This window comes from Melanotaenia boesemani, chromosome 3 (genome assembly GCF_017639745.1).
Source record: "Melanotaenia boesemani isolate fMelBoe1 chromosome 3, fMelBoe1.pri, whole genome shotgun sequence".
Lineage (NCBI taxonomy): Eukaryota > Metazoa > Chordata > Actinopteri > Atheriniformes > Melanotaeniidae > Melanotaenia > Melanotaenia boesemani.
This window is the reverse complement of record NC_055684.1, coordinates 27,297,502-27,316,165: the sequence shown is the minus strand read 5'-3', so window position 1 is coordinate 27,316,165 and position 18,664 is coordinate 27,297,502. Positions and strand designations below refer to the sequence as shown.

General features: G+C 37.5%; 1 protein-coding gene across 2 annotated transcripts in view; it reads right to left on the bottom strand.

The window, feature by feature from the left end:
• ca16b (carbonic anhydrase XVI b) overlaps positions 1-18,203 on the bottom strand; it is a 102,729-nt gene extending 84,526 nt beyond the window's left edge. The window contains exon 1 of one of the 2 annotated variants that reach the window (XM_041979862.1): positions 17,534-18,203. In XM_041979862.1, coding sequence (XP_041835796.1) covers positions 17,534-17,618 — 85 coding nt within the window. In that variant the 5' untranslated portion in view covers positions 17,619-18,203. The remainder of the gene's footprint in view (positions 1-17,533) is intronic. The other variant, XM_041979863.1, reaches the window with a different exon arrangement.
• Between the last annotated feature and the right edge of the window lie 461 nt (positions 18,204-18,664).

Here is an 18,664-nt window from a genome sequence, read left to right as displayed (position 1 = left end):
GACATAAAGTATGTTGTCACAATTTGAAAGACGCAAATTTGAATTTGATAGGCGAAAAGGTCTAGATGAATCTCCAGTGTAGACCATGTTCCTAGAATACAAAAAGAACATAAAAGGGATGGAGGGAGGGGTGGGTAAATAATAGACATATCCTGTCATTTACTTCCATTTAAAAAGATGCAAGAAAAGAACAATTGTTGTATTGTCTTGCCAAAACTGACTTCTGAATTAAAACTGCATGACTTCCTGCTGAGGACTTAGTGCTTAACATGGCCATGTACAGACAGGCTGAATCTACAGCGGATGGCTACTCCTCAGAAATGATGAAATTATACAGTAAATCTTAAGTGTGTCAATCAGCCGTTAAATGTGCTTCCAGGCCAATGCTTGTACAGTGAATTAAATGCATTAAATAGTTGGCGTGATTACTGATTGAGTGCATCAGGGACTCTGATGAAAACCATTAGCAAGATTACACAAAATCAGCCTTGTGATCCTTCTTAGACCAGCTATGGCTTGTTCCTTGCACAGCGTACTATAAACAATCTTCAAATCTGTGTCCACACAGTGGACTGGCAGGACTGTACATAAGAGCTCTGACAATGCTGGGGAAATTTACTGTGTAAAGTGAGTTTTCAATTTTCAATATGTGGCAATTGGATCACTTAAGTGCCAAGAGCTTATGAGGTCATTCTTCAAAGCATGGTGTGCAGTCCTGCATGAATTGTCTCGTTATTGATTCTGAAATATATTCAGCTGCCTCTGGTGGATGCATTACACCCCTCACACATTAATGGTGCTCGTGAGTGGGGATGGCTGATTACTGGTAATGTAAATGGGTCCATCTAGGAGCTTGACACAGATACCAGCGGGTCAGTTATTTGATCACTGCCCAGTATGACCACCCAGCCTGAAAATTTATGGAGGTTTAGCTACTGTAACATGATTTAGAGAAAAGCATCAGCAAAATGGTAGAGTATGCTTGTCAGGTAATAAAATACAACCACAATACTATCAAATTCATTAAAATGTTTGGAATCAAATTAAATACCTGTAGAAATGTGCCTCAGTAAGAAAATGCGTGCCTAGTACTGATGAAAAATACCTAACCTTCAGGTCGCTGTTAGCCATAAATAAAAACACTGCACCGGGACTTTGCATGCATCACTTCCAAACAGATTCGTCATGCCAGCCTGGGGCCATACAAGCAGTAAGACCTCCTTTCCCTCTTTAAATGCTCTTTGATGTTGGACTCTAATCAATACTTGAAGGCTGAATTTAGAAGCGATAGATAAAACCATGAATAGCATTGTCCCTGATACCTCTCTAACAGCTTCTGTTATCTAAAAAGTATGTTACATCTACTGTACAATAACCACAATGTAACTGAGAGGTAGCTGCATTGTACCACTCCACTACACAGGCATGCTAGCGTCAGACTAAATTGAATTAGGATATATTTACATTGCGAAACAAGTGGAAAAATGCAGACTTTATATGATAAGAAATCTGACATTTCGGTGAATGTGCCAGGCTGAACATCAGCAGCACGTACACTGCATGCTGTGGCCCATTGTAACCTTGAAAAACCTGTCAAGTGATCTTCTTTATTTTTTTCTTTTTTCTTTTCAAAAATAAGTAATTTTCCTGTAGACATCATGCACCCTGAAGCTGTATCTATTAACAGCACTTCACTCATGATGATCCATTAGCAGCTGTCATTTTCATTAGATTTTCCCAGAACACAGCACACTAAAATATAATGCTTGAAAGATGTATAATTTCTGTCTCACATCAGACTATTCTTGGTTTCTTCTTGTCATCTTTTCTTGCTGAAAAATTCCATTATTTATCTTGAGCTTTTCAAACTGATTAAACTTGCACTTACATGTTCTGTTACATGTAAAAATAAAACTCATAAATACCAGCAGGCAGGTGGTGGTTTAGTTTTTAATTAGTTGTTCACTGGGAGTCTAGAAAAACAAATAGATTAACAGGACAAGAAGAAATTCACACTTCATATCAATGATGAATATAAATTATCCAACTAATATAAAACTGTTCCTGTTGATTGACTTTTGAGGAATTATGATGGAAGAAATCATGCAGCATGCTGACATAAGATGGTCATCAATTAGCCAAAAGGGATTACAAGACTATCACAGCACAAGACATCTATGGCAGCATATCACTCTTGAAAATAAGGACATCTGCTCAGACCACAGCTCCTTGACATTCAGCCTTGTTTTCATTCATAGGAGCTCAATGGTCTTCTGTGCTGTATCAAGAGACAACCGGAGATATTTCACATCACACACACACACACACTGAAGCCACTTTGGCACTGATCTCATCATCCTTGTGTAGTCAAACTTGTAGAAAACCAAATTAAAGCTTTTTAACATGTGCTCCAGAGCGCACAGAAGCAGGAGCAAACAAAGGCTGAAAAGCAGCATTCAATTGATGGGCTACTTGGCTGTGACTCAAGGTAATGGTTTTAATCAAATACAGCACACCACAGCTGAGCAGTGACGTCATCATGCAATCTGGACATTTAGCTGCCAATATTGTGACCCAATAAAGGTGGTCCAAGAAAATCCACGTCTCCTGAATTCCAGATAAATTTTCCATCTGCATTGCATTAGCTATTCTAACATTTTTCAGTTGACAAAAAATTATACTGCATTCCTAAGATCATTAATATGTAGGAGGCCAATAAAAAAAAAAACACACACACATTAATCGATCCATCATTCTCTTAACTGTACTATGTATGAAATGTGAGACTATAGACTAAAATAAAACTTTTTTCAGTTTACAGGGATGTCTTCAAATGTCTTGTCTAAACATCTTAGGAAAATCAACTTATGATAATTATCAGAATTACCGCAGCAATTAGTAACTGCTGATATTTAAGCTGGTACCAAGAAAAATATAAAGAATGAAAAAAACAATGGCAAAAAAAAAAAAAAAAGATTTAGTAATTAAAATAATTAAAATGATACTTTTTTTTTTTCACTTAATGAAAAAGCTTATACTTTGCTGTAAAAATCAGCTTTTCCGTCATGTTTAAACAGTGATGTGTGAAACGTGTGACAGTATTGCCCTCGGAGTATTTTTAATTCATATTTAATTTCTTGACTTGGCCTTTTTAATATTTGCCAGTTAATCTCTCTCCATTTTAAAGTCACCACTTTCATTTTAACCAGATGACATCAAGGAATCACGATGCTGAGGGAGCTGAAATGTTGATGGAGCGTTAACCTGCTTGAGGTGTGGAAATAGATGATCTTTGGTATCCTTGAGTGATTAGTGGTTACCCTGGGATAGGTTAGCTTTGCTTCGATAAACACATGTATTATGGGGTTTACGTTGTCTGTGACAATAATGTACAACAGCTGTCTTCTTACCTTGAGTCCACACCGGTGTTTGACAGATAAACAGCTGCACAGGCATTTATATTACAGCAAGGCTCAAATTATCTAGGGATCAAGTAGAGGGTGTTTTATTTGAAATGTTTAATAAATATAGTGGTTAACTCTTTCATCATAAAACTTCATTGTCTGATGAATGTGAGGGTTGTCTTTGTTGAAGAAGCGTAAAACAATCTCTTTCTGAAATATGAAAATGTCAAATGAAAAGGCCATGGTATTCAAATCCCTAGTTAATTAGGGTTCTACTACTTGGAGGGCTTGAATGTTTGTGTTGAAGAACAGAAACATTTGCATTCCCTAAAGGGGAGTGTGTCAACAGGATCGATAGGGTAGTCTCTGAACTCCTGTTCTATATCCAAAAAGCATTAAACTCAGCAGATCTTCTCCCTTGGAGTCTTATGAAATAACTAGCACCAAATTTTGACACTTGCTGCCTGTGTCATTTTTACAATAATGCAGATTCATTTCATCAAATTAGTTTAGGAAAACAAAGAAACTTCCAAAAGTAAGCCTCCAATTATATCGTGAGCACCTGGAAGAGGCCTACAACTACCTCAAATGCTTTACGGCCTTTCAAGTAACATAGTTTAACACCAATTATCCCAAAGCGTTGTGATGTTTTAGTGCTCTTTCCCAGAGACAGCTGAAGTGTGAGAGAAACAAACAGAACATCAATCTCACTCTAAACCCAAAGGAAAGAGCTTTAGGACTGATCTCCAAGGGTGTTAACTTAAGGAGGAGGGAAAGGAAAACATTTGACAAGGGCTTAAAGGAAATGAGTTTAGCGCAGGACTAGATGAGCAGTTACAAAGCAGGAGTTACAATTTAATACTTAATAGCATTTGTTTACTAGTGGCCCTTTTAATTGACTACTTTTATCACATTGATAATGATACTTAATTAGCTGATAAATCTTAGAATCATTCTAGCATTTAATATTTAAGCATAATAATAAAAAAAAAACAGCACTGGGATAGTAGTCTAGTTTAATAGCTGTTTCCAGGTGTTATTGGTTGATGGGAAGAAACAGCTTCTATTCCCACAGTGGAAAAAGCCTTTTCACGCTTCCTATAGATGAAAATCTGGTGGTCGTTTTGTGCTTTGGACCATTGTGTTGAACCGCCATTACTGCAGTGGAAATGTTGCCCACAGTTACTAATAAGGACGTCTTATCAGTGATCTCAAAGTTATTCTGTTTTTCATAGTAGTTAGATGTCACACACACACAGTATATACGCATATATGTTGATCAACAGACATGAGGTGCGATACAAAAGTAAAGGGGTAGATAAAAACTTCAACAGAAAAACACAGTTTTCTTTCCCTTTTTCATTTCAGCCTATCATGTACCTTAATACTACAGTCATTACTTCCTCCCAACCAATCGCAAACCCAGACCCATACAAACGCCGTCACAAGCCACCACCCCTCTCAAACCGCAACAGAGAGCACATGTCTTGCAAAACATGTGGCAACAGGTGAGTTGATTTTTGCCCACAGTTTGTTTAGTTCTTGATAAGTAGTGCTTGTTTGCACGGTAGCCTAGTCCTACCAGCTTCTCAGCTGCCTAACTGCCATTTTCCAGCGGGTCCATGAGCGCAGCGTTCCTGCTTCGCCACAGTTTCATTCCTACCTCCGCAGCACGTCAACTCACACGGGGAGCATGTCAGACGTGGAGTGCCTGTGAAGTCATTCCGCAACATTAACAACATAATAGATTAATTTAATTTGACCTCCTATAAACTACAGAACAGACATGTACAGCTTTTTATGTTGAAGTATTTATTGCACAACATGCTCTTCTCTAACAAGATGATTATCCAAAGAAAAGAAACCAGAACACTTAGCGGTTGATTCTTTTCTTTTGGTTTCTTTTGTTTTTTTGCATAAAATACTTCAACATGAAGAGTTTTACATGTGTATTCAATAGTTTAGAGGAGGTCAAACTGAATTAATCTGGAAAGGTTATGGAGGATGTTAGGTTCATTCTGACATCATACAAAAAGAATATCCCTAATTTTTGTGTTTATAACAATAGTTTATAACAAAACCATGTCAAATATCTGATAAAATAGAAAATGAACAACCTTTGCAAAAATTTGAAGCTATTTTTCTACCAACTTTTGAAACTGGACTATATAGAAAAGGCATATTGATATGATAAAAAAAATCATATTGATCGATATCAATAATTATTGATAATTATCAAAAAATTTTACAGTACAGCCCTGGCCATTTTATGCTATTGCTTAATGACCTACTTTTAATAAAGAACACACACTTTATTAAAATTCAACTCTTCGTTCCACCACCCTTTTAACCATGACTAACGACCTGGAAGACGTCGGTAAACACTGACAAACATAATGAATAAGCTGAAGTGACCAGAAAATCTGATAAATTAATATTAAAATAACATTTTGATGAAAATAAATAAAACAAATAAAAACAATAACTTCTTTTGGTGGGAATAGCACACCACCAGTTTTTAAACCAATTCCCACCAGGTGTGCCATGGTTTCGTATCGACCTCCAGCACGTCCATTTACTGAAAATGAGTGAAGCTGAATTAGTCCCAGAAACTTGTCCAAACTCCAAGGTTTCCCACACACCGACAAATGTGTGGAGCAGCACCACTGAATCAACTGCAAGTGCCACAGATTCCACCCTACCCCTCCTTGATGCTGTCTCAAGCATAAAATCTGAATATTTTAATTAACGTCTTTATTAGCTTTATTGGTGACTCGCAACCGCTCAGTGTGGATTAACACGCATATCACTGATACATGCACACACAGCTGACTCACCCGCTCCTCCTCCACACACAATGCACGAAGCCTATTAAAAGAAAACCCAAAGCAGAGGGATATTTGGCACAGAGAAGACGGTCGACGACATCTGAAGTTTACCAAGGGCTAGTATGATATACGGTGCGTAAACACACCTGCCCAAAAATTATTGTAACTCAGAAAAGGTCATTTTACCCTAATGAACTACGTTATTAATATTAAACATCCCGCACCCCAAGTCACCGTTGCTAATTCAGCAAACAATGCAATGAAAGATGAAATGCATTTAGTTGAGATTGGCTATGGTAGGCTATATGCCCATAAAGGGGCGTCGCACCTGTAGGGGATTTCATGGTAAGAGGGTCCAACACCCACAGATTTTTCCTGTTTTTTTTTTTTTATTTTCTTTTTACTTGTTTTTACTTTGCACAGTTTTGTGCAAATGTTGCTGCTTCAGTCGCTGCATCTCTGCGCTGCGCATCTGCCTCCTCTCGCCCTCTGTCTCTTGTTGCTCATTGAATCATGACGTGACTGTCGGTGATCAGCTGATCGGATTTTCTGCCGCAGGTACCGTCTCTCTTGTTTATCATTCAGCTTGTGTTGAAGAGGAAAGTACCAGGATGTTGACACAAAACAGTAGCCCATTTTAATTAGATAGCTTATTGTTTGCATTTATTTATTTATTTTTTATTAGCTGAGGTTTGTGGGAGCAACTGTTGTGAAATCTGCTGGTTATAATACAGCCAGTAGGATCAGGTTCAGATATCCTCAGAAAGATGAAACAAGAGGATTTCTTCTGTAAACCACTGGTTTACTTTTTAAAAATCATGAAAATAGTGAAAGGAAAGGACTTTTCTCTAACCACGTGGTTGACAGGTGATAGAAAGGATTCTTATGCAGGGGTGGGTCTAGAAATGTTTTGATGAGGGGACCAGGTAGAGGCATCAGGAAAAGGGTTAGGGTGGCATAAATTGGATTACTTGAAATTGGATACTTTTTACAACTTAAGTTGTCATTAGATGTTAAACAGCCAATAATATTTTTCAGTGCTGACTTAGACCAACATATAAACAAGCATTACATGCTGCATTCAATGACACTTGGGACATCTGACGATTACCTGAGTGAAGGTTAGTTTACACATATTATTTGTTAACAAATCATTACCCCCAACCTGTCTATGTCTATGCAGATAAACAGCCCCTCTGATGGTAAAATAGGTATTTTGCCTATTTTAGTAAAATACCTATTTTAAGTACCACAAATTGCTACCTAGTCTGTGGGAAACACTGAACTCCCAAACTGTAAAAGACTACTACACTTTATGCTACCCAATACTTACAATGTCAATGCTGCATCTGTAATCGTGTCTAAATTAATTGATAATAAATTTAATTTTGAACATTTATTAATTGTAATTGACGATAAATTAATTAATTAATCGATCAACCCCTAACTAATATGGTGCAAATGATCAGATGGCAGATTTGCGACATTTTGCATTAAACTGTTAGCATTAACAAATTAAGGTTTAGCAGTAGTACTATGTCTAATCACCTTAAAACCACTAACATTTCTCTTCCATCTACCTGATCAGTCAGCTAAGATTAATGTTATATTCACTGTATTTGAAAAATATTGACATATTTCTGCTTTACAGAGAAAGATCCCTTTTTCTAATAATGACTAAACACTAAATTTCATGCTTATGAATATGGGTGCTTATGAATTATATCATACTTTAGTTTTTATAAACCACACAAAACATAAATCGCCCATGGTTCTTGACTAAACAAATGACACTTATAGAATCATGACCTTAAAAAAAAGAAAATATAAAAGGAGTGCATTGAGAAATATACTTCCAGTGGTATAAAAAAACAGTAATAAGTTTATCTTTCATCAATGATAAGAATGCCAAAGACCATAAAATGTTCAAATTTGCTTGGAATCATCAGTTCTAACTAAATGCTCAATTAGTTAGAACTGACTGACAATAAGCACCACACTAAAGTTTGAGGACCAAATAAACTGAGAATGGTTTTTAATAAAACCCGGACACGTTTTATTAACCCATATAAAAACTAATTTAAAAAAAACGTATAACTTCCACTTACTGGAGCAAAGGTAAATATCACTTTCTGCTACTGTTACAGTTTTGAGAAGGTTAAACTTTAATTCATCAAGAGCATCTCAACTCTCATTCAACCAAGCATATTTTGCATTCAGCACAGCACCCGGAGCTTGATAAAACATGCACAGCCTAATGCTATATCTTCAGTGATTGTTGCCATAATTCATGACAGGGAAAATGAGCCTCGTGGAGGAGATAGCCTATTTTTGAATTTGTTTTCCTCGCCTCAGAAAAAGACAATCTTGAATGCTGTCACTTAAAAAAAAAAAAAAAAGGGGGGGGGGGGGGGGGGGGGGGGAATAAAGAAAACATGAGCACAAAGCAAACACAAATGGTCTGTTGACCCACAATAACACAATGAAGGAAAAAGGAGCCTGAAGGTTCCATTGTCTCCACTCTCCACAGGGCAGCATTGACTGACAGTTCAGCTGTAAGTAAAGCTGACACAGTATCACATCACGGCAAGATTGTTTAAGGGGAAAGGGGATGTGGCAACTGAAGGACAAAGGACATTTATTGATATGGCCAAGTCCTCCAGTGCAGCAGTAGATGTCCTTCATTGAAAGTGTCTTGTTGCCTGGATATTAATCACTATTGTCATGAAGCAAAGGAAATAAGTACGCCATCCTCCCCAATGGCATTATACTCCCCTTGTTCCAAAGACACCTGATCAAATCCAGTTTGTATGTATGTGTTTTGGGTTTAATGTCGCTAAGACAGATGAAATGATCTGGACTAAAGTGGCTGTGAGTCATTCTGAATGATTAAATGCTACTGTGACCAGCTTTGAGTGTCTTGGCTAAAAGACTGAGTGAACTCAACCATACACATCAAGTAATGAAGTGATGACTGATTGCCTTGATTAACATACGTCAGACAAATAAACAGTTTTATCACTATTACTGTCAAATTACTGCAATTATCCTAAAAAATAAACAATGCTCTAAAAACGCTGATGTCACATTGACGAAAACATTTTACTTTAAAACCAATTTTTGTATTTCCAGGCAGCACAAGCTCACTCCCAATGTCAGTAAGAAAGCTAATGTTCAGCAGGCTCGTGACGTTCTATTTCACTCAAGGCTCTTCTCTCCATCTTGCAATGGATTTATTACACTAGATCAGTCTTTGCCAGACTGCTTTCTCTGAGGCATGAATTTCAACCACGAATGTATAAATGCTCATTGACAACTAAAATTAAATTAATATTTAATGATGTTTTTGGTTATTAATTTTTCCTCACAAATGTGTAAGGAGGATTTGAAATGCAGCAGCTTCTGATGCAGTAATTAAAAAAAGGAAGATACAGTCACAAAGTGATCCTGCCATATTAACTATATATATATGTGTATATATATATATATATATATATATATATATATATATATATATATATGAGCTGGAAATGTGTCTTCCATAAGCTTACACAAACAAAAGAAAACCCCAAAGCAACTGCCAACACCACTGGAAATGTGATTGCTACAGAACAGACTGCTTGAGGGTGCTCCATTTCTGAAACTTATGAAAATCCCAAAGGAGACGTGACAAAGCCACGGCACAACTGCAAAACCGATGCAGACGGTCGACATGGGGTAAACCACTGATCTCACATCTGTTTTCCTCATAATGACATTAAAAAATTAACAAATGCAAAAAGGAAAACAAAATAGGTCAATGCTCTTGAAAATGTTAGTTATAATAAATTAAATTAAATAAAGTAGAATGTATAGATTGTGTACAGAATGATAGGATTACAGTATATAAAAGGCACGCCAAGTCTGGATTTTTGCTTAATGCTGCCATTCATTAAATAATAAATATAAAGAAACGTTATAACCTTTCACCAGTTTTCAGAAAAGGTTTGATGGTCTGATATTTTTTTCCCCTTACCAGTCCAAAAACATTCATTGTTTCGCCCACTACACATGCCACTGTAAAATGATCCAAATTCTCATCTGATCAACGGATTCACTTTCTTTCTCAGCATAAAACTTTAAAATAAACATTGTAAAAATATACAGAGATGTGCAATTTCCAGACAGGCTGAGGCAGATTCCAGGACAGCTTAAAATTTCACATGCTAACTATGAAGCTTGATGCCAGCTTTTTTTTTACTTTTCATGTTCTACTGTGAAAAAAAAAAAAAAAGTGAAGGATCACATAAATCATCCTCATTGCTTCACATCTCAACTTTACCAAACATTGCAAATATATACTAAGGATTGCTTAAAAAATAAAGCTTCATGTGCATAAAGATCTGAGTCAGATGATAGATTTGAGAAAAAAAAAAATAATAATAAAATGCATGCAAATAATAGATCAATGTAGATGCAGATACAGATGGTTCTGGCACCTTTGCCTACTGAAAAAGTATATATGGACAAATATTAGAGGAGTCACAACTCAAGCAATAATTTCAGTGTACACAGCATATTTAATAAGCCAACACGTTTCAGCCTGTGGCTTTTTCCAGGGTCATTCTGGTCAGGCGAGACATGCCATTATACACACCCTGATTTTACATTGTTCTACAGATCAATAGTTGACTAGTGACTGACGAACTGCAACCGGCAACAATGAGAGGAAAGCAGAGGACTGGTAGACTGCCAACGTCAATGTACACAATGTAGATTTACAACACACATCCACTATTCATTTCTCTCAAAACTCATGATGATCTCCTAAAATATTTTGTCCATGAAACAAAGCTGTTATTATTCATTATTCAAACTTATTTTTTTCTTTTTTCCTTAGGGTTTTCTTATGCAGCAAGATTCTGTGTACAACATAGCCTGAGCCCAAAACAAGAATTTTCTAAATGATTAAAGTGACATCTGCTGAATAAAAAGTTAAGACTTCAAAGAAGCAACAGTCATACTAATAAAGAGCAGGCAATGGGAATCCACGAAGTGGCAAAAAGAACATTTTATCTGATAGTTTGTACCATTAATAATTTTCTCCATTAACTGCATCCTTGACAACGTGCAAAAATTGGAGGATCCAGTGGCAGCTAAAGTATTCTTTTTAATTTATGAATGATGGTGTAATTTCACAGCTGACGAAACAACACAAAAAAATATAAATCCAACTGAACATTTTCGCAAACCATTTTGAATGCTGTCACATTTAATAATGATGGAAATGAAACTCTTAAAATATTCTTACAGTATGTGAAGTATGTACGTAAATGTAAAGAGCCCTGAGACAACGCTGTGAAATGCCGCTATACAAATAAAGCTGAATTGAACTTAACTGATTCTTCAATAAATTCATTTGCGGCAAAATAAACACTTGAAATCACTATAAAATTAAAAAGATAAACAATGTTTTGGGTGTGTGACTGTTTGAGCCAAAGTCTTGAGATAACACGGTTGCATATGTATCTTTACATGACAAATTCAAGAAAATTGCATGTTCCATCAGTAGATGCACTAAAACCGAGGAAAAAAATATAAATACCCTTCTAAAAGCAATCGCCTTAAACCTCAAACGGTTGCCCACCGTCTTTTGTAAAAGTTTATCTGCCTTTAACTCCTTCATACTTGACCCTTGTGATAATGATACATCAGATTTACTTTTAAATTTTAATTTACATGCCCTTGCTTTAACTCAAATATCATTAAATTTAACTGTGGAATAAATAAAAAGAACGTTATGTGTTTAGTAAATACAAATTCTGTAGGAAACTTGAGAATAATAAAGAGTATCTCATTTCACAAGCCATTTCAGCCAAATGAAGCATATTTTTCACGGCTGATCAGTTTGAGGTAAACATGCTGGGATGTTTTCCCCAAACCACAATGGTGATCACTGCTTAACCACCAGCTGCACACCAAGTCTCAGTTCTCCGGCACCAGACAGCTGTACAACAAAGTTGGCTCCATCACAGTTTTTAAGTCATCCAAGTTCAAATAATGTTATTAGTACGATACTGCACTGTTTGTGCTAAAGTTTGGCCAGTTTAATTAGAAAGACAGATAAGCTAGTCATTAAACCTGAAAGCAGTAAGAGAAGGATGAGCATCGCCAGTAGAAAGGATAAACAGCAAATTATGTGCACACCAGTGAAAAGTGATTACAGTTGCAATGTTTCCCCATCGGACCATTTAGTGGGTGGCACAGGCAGCTGGTGGAGAGACAACAGATAACACTACGCTGAGTCCCATCTATGATTAAGACTGAGCATATGTTAGTGAGGCTATTTTAAACCACCAGAGCTCCTTGAGAGATGTTTTGTCAGTGCTATATGCACTGAACCAATTATCCAGAGAAGGACCTTGATGGTAATGGTGGTGTTGCCAACATTAGTGATGTCCAAACAGCTGGCATTCTCCTGGTGCGGCACTCCATCAAGACTTCATTAATTAAATTCAGATAATGTGTTCCTATTTATCCACTACTTTCAGGAAGTAGTGATGATGTTCTTTAAAAAGAACATCTTAAGGCAAAACTGAAATTTTTTATTTGTCTAGTAACTGCTTCTTGGTTATTTTATCTTTATGTTTTTGTTTTTAATCCAGTGTCACTGAGGTCATGTGGCAGCTGCCCTGAATTAGACCCCATCAATTTCACAAGCACATACAAATTTATCCTTTTTAGCAGGGCTGTATTATCATTAAGTGCCACAATCAGGAAGCTGATCGATACTTCTAATGGCTTCTACAGAGCTGCAAAAGCTACTGCACAACAACAAAAAATAATAAATAAATAAAATAGACCTTCTTAAGTTGTTACTGTAAAAAGATTTTTCTGGAAAAATAAAAGAAAATGTCAATGTAATGGGAGTATACTTAAAAAAAAGCCTTCTAAATTGTCAGGAAAAAAATACATCATAGAGTTAATGTTAATCTTATCAAAAGCTATAAGTTTAACTTGAGTATGCATGATCTAAGAAACACACTTAACTTTCATATCACATTTTTTTCGTGTGCACTTTGCTAACAGCCTTCATGATGGAAACTGTAACATTCATGTCACTCGAACTAAAATGAAAGAAGCGATTTAATGACAGTGTACGATTGGTTTTGTCCTCCACCACCTTCGAGCTGGTCGGCTGGTCTGCCTGTATTGCCTTTCTGCTGTGTGTCAAAGGTCTGGTGAGACAAGTCATATGAGAAAACTCAGTTCTTAGGGGCTTGTAAAGCTACCCGACAATAAAGCTGCAAACTAAGGGTGTGGAAACATGGAACTAGGGGATTTTGGAGTGGCAGTGGGGTGGTGGTGACTCAGAGAGGAACCATTCTCTTGTGTTACATCATCATAATTACCTCTGCTTAGCTATGGAGGATGCTCGGTGCCACAGAAGTAAATACATTAAACACAAGTACATTATATATACACTCAACCACTGGAAAACTTTTTTGAAGAGTTACAACACTGCTGACCCAGTTCCCTCAATGTTCAGGAAAGTAAATTCAAATGTGCCACTGAGATCTGCAACCTGAAAAGGAAATGTTTTTTTTGTTGGTGTTACCCAAAGCTATCAACTGTATGACTCATAAAAACTGTCTTAAACTGGCAAGGTTGTTAAGGTTGGCTGGATAAACCATCTAAGAACCTCTACATGTAAAGTCATGTAGCAAATCAAACTTGTCAGTCGGGAGAAGAGCGATAACATCTTTTCAATCGACAAAAACCCTTTAGTGCTTTTCTCCTAATGGCATAACAACTCTCCATATTACTGATGCTGTTGCAGTATATAGGCAACCTCTTTAGGAGTCACCATTGTTGGGTGTTCACTTAAAACCCTGGCTATCACACCTCTAACTACCATTGTTCAATACTTTCTTCAAAAAATGTCAACCACGGTTGAGTAGGCGCCCTGTGTCTGAGCATAGATTTAAGTTTTAGGCCGATTAAATCGTTGACAATTAGTTCTCCGAGGTCTCAGCTCCTCAAAGCTGTTATTGGATTATGAAAGCAATATAGCTGAAAGACCAAACTTAATCAGGAGCAGACTTATTCAGTGTAAACAAAAGTAAAATGTCAGACTTAAGAGGCATTGTTTCAGAAAAGCTGTCAAACCATGGCCGCTCCATTTCTTGCTGGTGAATAGAGTGCTCTTATGCTGGGGTAAAGCCCAGCCCGGCCATCACATCCTTTTTATTTTCTTCCTCCCGTTCTATTTTTTTTTTTTTCTTCTTTTTCTTTTTCTTTTCGCCATTTGCTTTTAAAGGACAAAGAACAATAATCGCTCTGGGCCTCTAAAGCAATAGGTTAGTTCTATTTTGTGTTATTTATCTAAATATTGTGGAAAATGGGAAGACCATGTAAACAACAACATCATTAAGACAGTGGACAAAGGGTGGAAAAGTGGACAAGGTTGCAACAGTTAACTAGTGGACACTCATTTGTCTTTTAGGTGCTTTCAGCTTATAGAAACTGGTCATACTACTTGCTTGATTTTACTCTTATTCCCCACCTAAACATCAACTTCAATTTAATATCCTACTGTCCATCAGTTTTGATTTATGCAGTAAAAATAAAAATTGTGATTTATTAGACAGAGAGAGATTTGGCACTTGTTACAACTACCTTTTTGCAGCTTTTACAATACTTTCAGTGTAAATCACTTTTTTTTTTTTCCATCTTCTTCTTCTCCTTCGAAGCCCGACGGAGGGCCTTGCTACTCTGGAATGAAAATTTACACTCTCCCTTTCTTCATTCCTCCAAAAGTAGAGCTGCTGCTCATGGTTATCAATATACATGCACCTAATCAATGCCCATGTAAGTGTGCAGTCATCTTTGATAAATGAATCCAGCTATTCTAATCACAAGCTTTCTATTACTTGGAGGATAGGTGAATATGTCAATGTCACATCTGCATGAGCACCTTTGTCTTTTTATGCAACATTATGCAACAGAAATCTGATTTGTTAAAATACGTTAACATATACATATCACTAACAATGAGGCACAAGTACGAAATACATCAAACTGAAGGACAGATGAATAGCCATGGTCTATCATCTGTTTAAAAGAATTAAATAGATTCTAATAATAAACTGAGCAGTATAAAACTTTTCAAGCCTTTAATTAGCTGCATAACTTAAATTTTCTTTAAGTAATTTTAGTTTTAATGAAGAAATTTTGATTAAAAGCATTTCAACTGAAACTTCTGCTCTTGCTGACCATGTATTAATATTCTCAACTCTCACATTTGCCCCCATTTTGATTAACACAATGTTATGTGCCATAGCTTGATATAAGTTTTTAAAGTCACACTATGCAACTTTTTGACCTTATAGCTCAGTGTTTTTGGCTCATTTGATGGCAAAGTGACATTTATTATGCACATTTCTGGAGCCGTTGCTGCCCAGCAGCATTCTGAGGCCGAGAAATGACACTTCACAACTATTTCTTCCAAGATGCTGCGTGACGCTGCGACTGAGTTTATGCACTGCGTCACACGCTAGCAAGCAGATATCAACACACTGTTTCTTTTGAATGTGCACAGTGGCTGATTCAGCAAGGAAATGCTAGAGGATAGATAGGAGGAAGATAGGAAAATAAAAAAAAGACAGAGCAAGAGACAAGACAAGAGTCAACGTAGGTCTTTTACTGTATGGAGAGAGCTCACAGAACAGGTTGTATGCAAGAAGGCTGCCAAACTAATGGTCGTTAGAGGGCAGTGAGAAAATCTGCCAAAATTCCATAGTGCCTCTTTAATGGCAAAACATGATCAAAAAATTTGTATGAGTTATGCTTCCCATCTGACAAACAGCAGCAACAGAGGAGAGTGTGTCCCCAGGTGAAGTAAAAAATCCTGTTTTTTTCAAAGTGATACCTATGCTGTTACAATGGCTGATTTAAACTCTTGCAGCAGTGGATTATAACTGTGCCTAACACAGTTTAAAAAATTTAAACATGTAGAAAAGATATATTTTGCACTTTTTTCTAGTCACTGTTTTATTTTATTAAATGTTTTATATCACTGTTATGGTGATATATGATAATGTAAGAAAACCATGATTCTATAAAGGCCATTAGTGATATACCTTGCTTTTGCAAATTTATCATGGGTCTCTCAGTTACTTTCATGAGCACATGTTAATAAAGGATGAGGAAGATTAACAGAAAAGTGGGCAATGTCTGAATGACAATGCTATCACCTTAATAGATTAAATTATTGATGTGTTGTGTTTGAAAAGGGCCAAATTCTCATGTGGTTACAAAGAACCAAACTAAAATTCATCAGCATAACCAGGATCAACAGATATTTGATAATAAACGACACAAAAGGATTGTGTCGCAGCAAGCATTAATGGTAAAGGATGGAGACAAAGAGCAACGTTACACTTTAATCAGTAACCTATTACATTGTTTTAACCAGACTGATACTATAAAGCTACAGAAATATGACCTTATTCGAGTGCCAAATGCCATATTTCAATAAATAACAGCAACAACATTTAAAATGACAGCATTGAAGCTAGCCAAGCCACAACTGAACATCAAGGGGTACAAATTCCAGTGCAACATTAGTAATCACAAACAGAACTACGTTCACGCTTCAGTGGCATTAATCGCCCCCCATACAAGCACATCCATCTACGAACCAACAGCGCTAACTATCGCCCCGGTCCTCCTCTCCACCGACACACATGACCGCAAAAAGGCACACACAGATTATACTGCCACTTGAACTGTCCACAACTACGGTAAACCTGTAATAAAACTTGGGACAGCTTATTTCACGGTCACGAAACTACAGGTTGAGCTGATAGTGTAATTCCACGGGGGACAGCGCTGAACGTTATAAAAGCACTGTCTCGGAATAAATGGACGAATATCTACTACATTTCATTTGATTGACGAATTGCACCGTTCTGTCTGAATAACCGGTGTTAGAGCTAACGAGAAAAAGGTCAAACATCCGCAACCAGTGCTGGTTAAATATTCAGCCTATCGTCGACGCAGGGATAGTTTGCGCCACAGTCCAGCTGCCTAATCAATAACATGCACACAAATCACCGAGGCTAAAACGTGTCGGCGTTTACACAATCGCTGGACGTTTGTGTCGGCTCGGCCCAGCAACCGTTAACAATTTAGTAAAGCGTCACCTCTGGGAAATCTCCTATATCGCCAAGCAAAACTAGCTTCTACCCCTGCAAATGAAACCCCAACAATAGACATCGGCTAAATAAATGATAGCTAACCCTTCTTGCGGGTACTTACCAGGTTGACAGTCTTTGTGTTCGGGCAAGGTTAAAAACATTAAGGATAAAATCCACCAGTAACTCGGTTCCCGTATTTTCCGCATGTTAGACTACTCATCGAGAGCAACAAGAAGGCAACGGGTGATTAAGTTTGCGTGTCTTTTCTTCTTCTCCTCCTTAAAAAAGAATCACATACACACTACCGAAGCTGGAACGAAGTTGGAACAGCGGCCACGAAGGCAGAGCATCAAAGTAATGGTTGGCGGTCACAGGATACAGTCACTGCTTTCAAAAAGACAAATTTTCTCGCCTCCAGTGTGAGCAGAGGCTGCTCGTAGCTTCGAGGAATAAAGCGTTAAGCTCACTACGGCAAAACGAAAACAATTCAAAATCTGTTGTTGGACTCCTCCGTGTCTGCTGCAGGCTTCCAGATAGCGACATTCCCGAAGTGTAGAGGGGTCAATCGGCAATCAATCGCTGTCTTTAACTACAGGAAAAAGTGGTCGAATATTATTGATCATACGTGGTCATTATTAAGTGATTATCCGCGGCGTCAGCGAGACGGAGGCTGAAGCAGAAAAGTGGTGCTGGAAATGTCCCATTCTTTCATCCAGGAAGTAGTCTAGCGGTCAGGCATGCACGGATATGTGGCTACTGCTCTGGTCCCATCCTACCGGACAGGCTGCGCGTGAGGAGCCTGCACGGGGCGGGTGCAGGGGAGGGAGGAGGGCTGGTGGTGGTGGTTAGGGGGTGGGGGGGGGGCGGTTCCTGGATCTGGTGAATGCAAAATAACACAGAACGGACCCAGAGGCTGCTTTCTTGTGTTATAATAGGAAATACTCCAAAAAACCAATGACTCGTATAAGAGTGTCAGGTCACCGTCCACGTTGTAACCACCAGCCTCTTTTAAATGTTGCATAAAACATGTTGCATCAAACATGATGAAATATTGTTGGCATTATTATCTACCCCCCGAGAAATAAAAAAAAAAAAATATATATAAAACAGTTTCCTCTCTAAATCCAGTGATTTCCACCCCCCATCCTGTCATTTGTTGCTTCCTCCCTACTCCCGTTATTAAAATGACCCCTCTGTGGCCACACATGATGCCCCTTTGCCTCCTGCTGGCTGAATTGTGAATGGAATACTT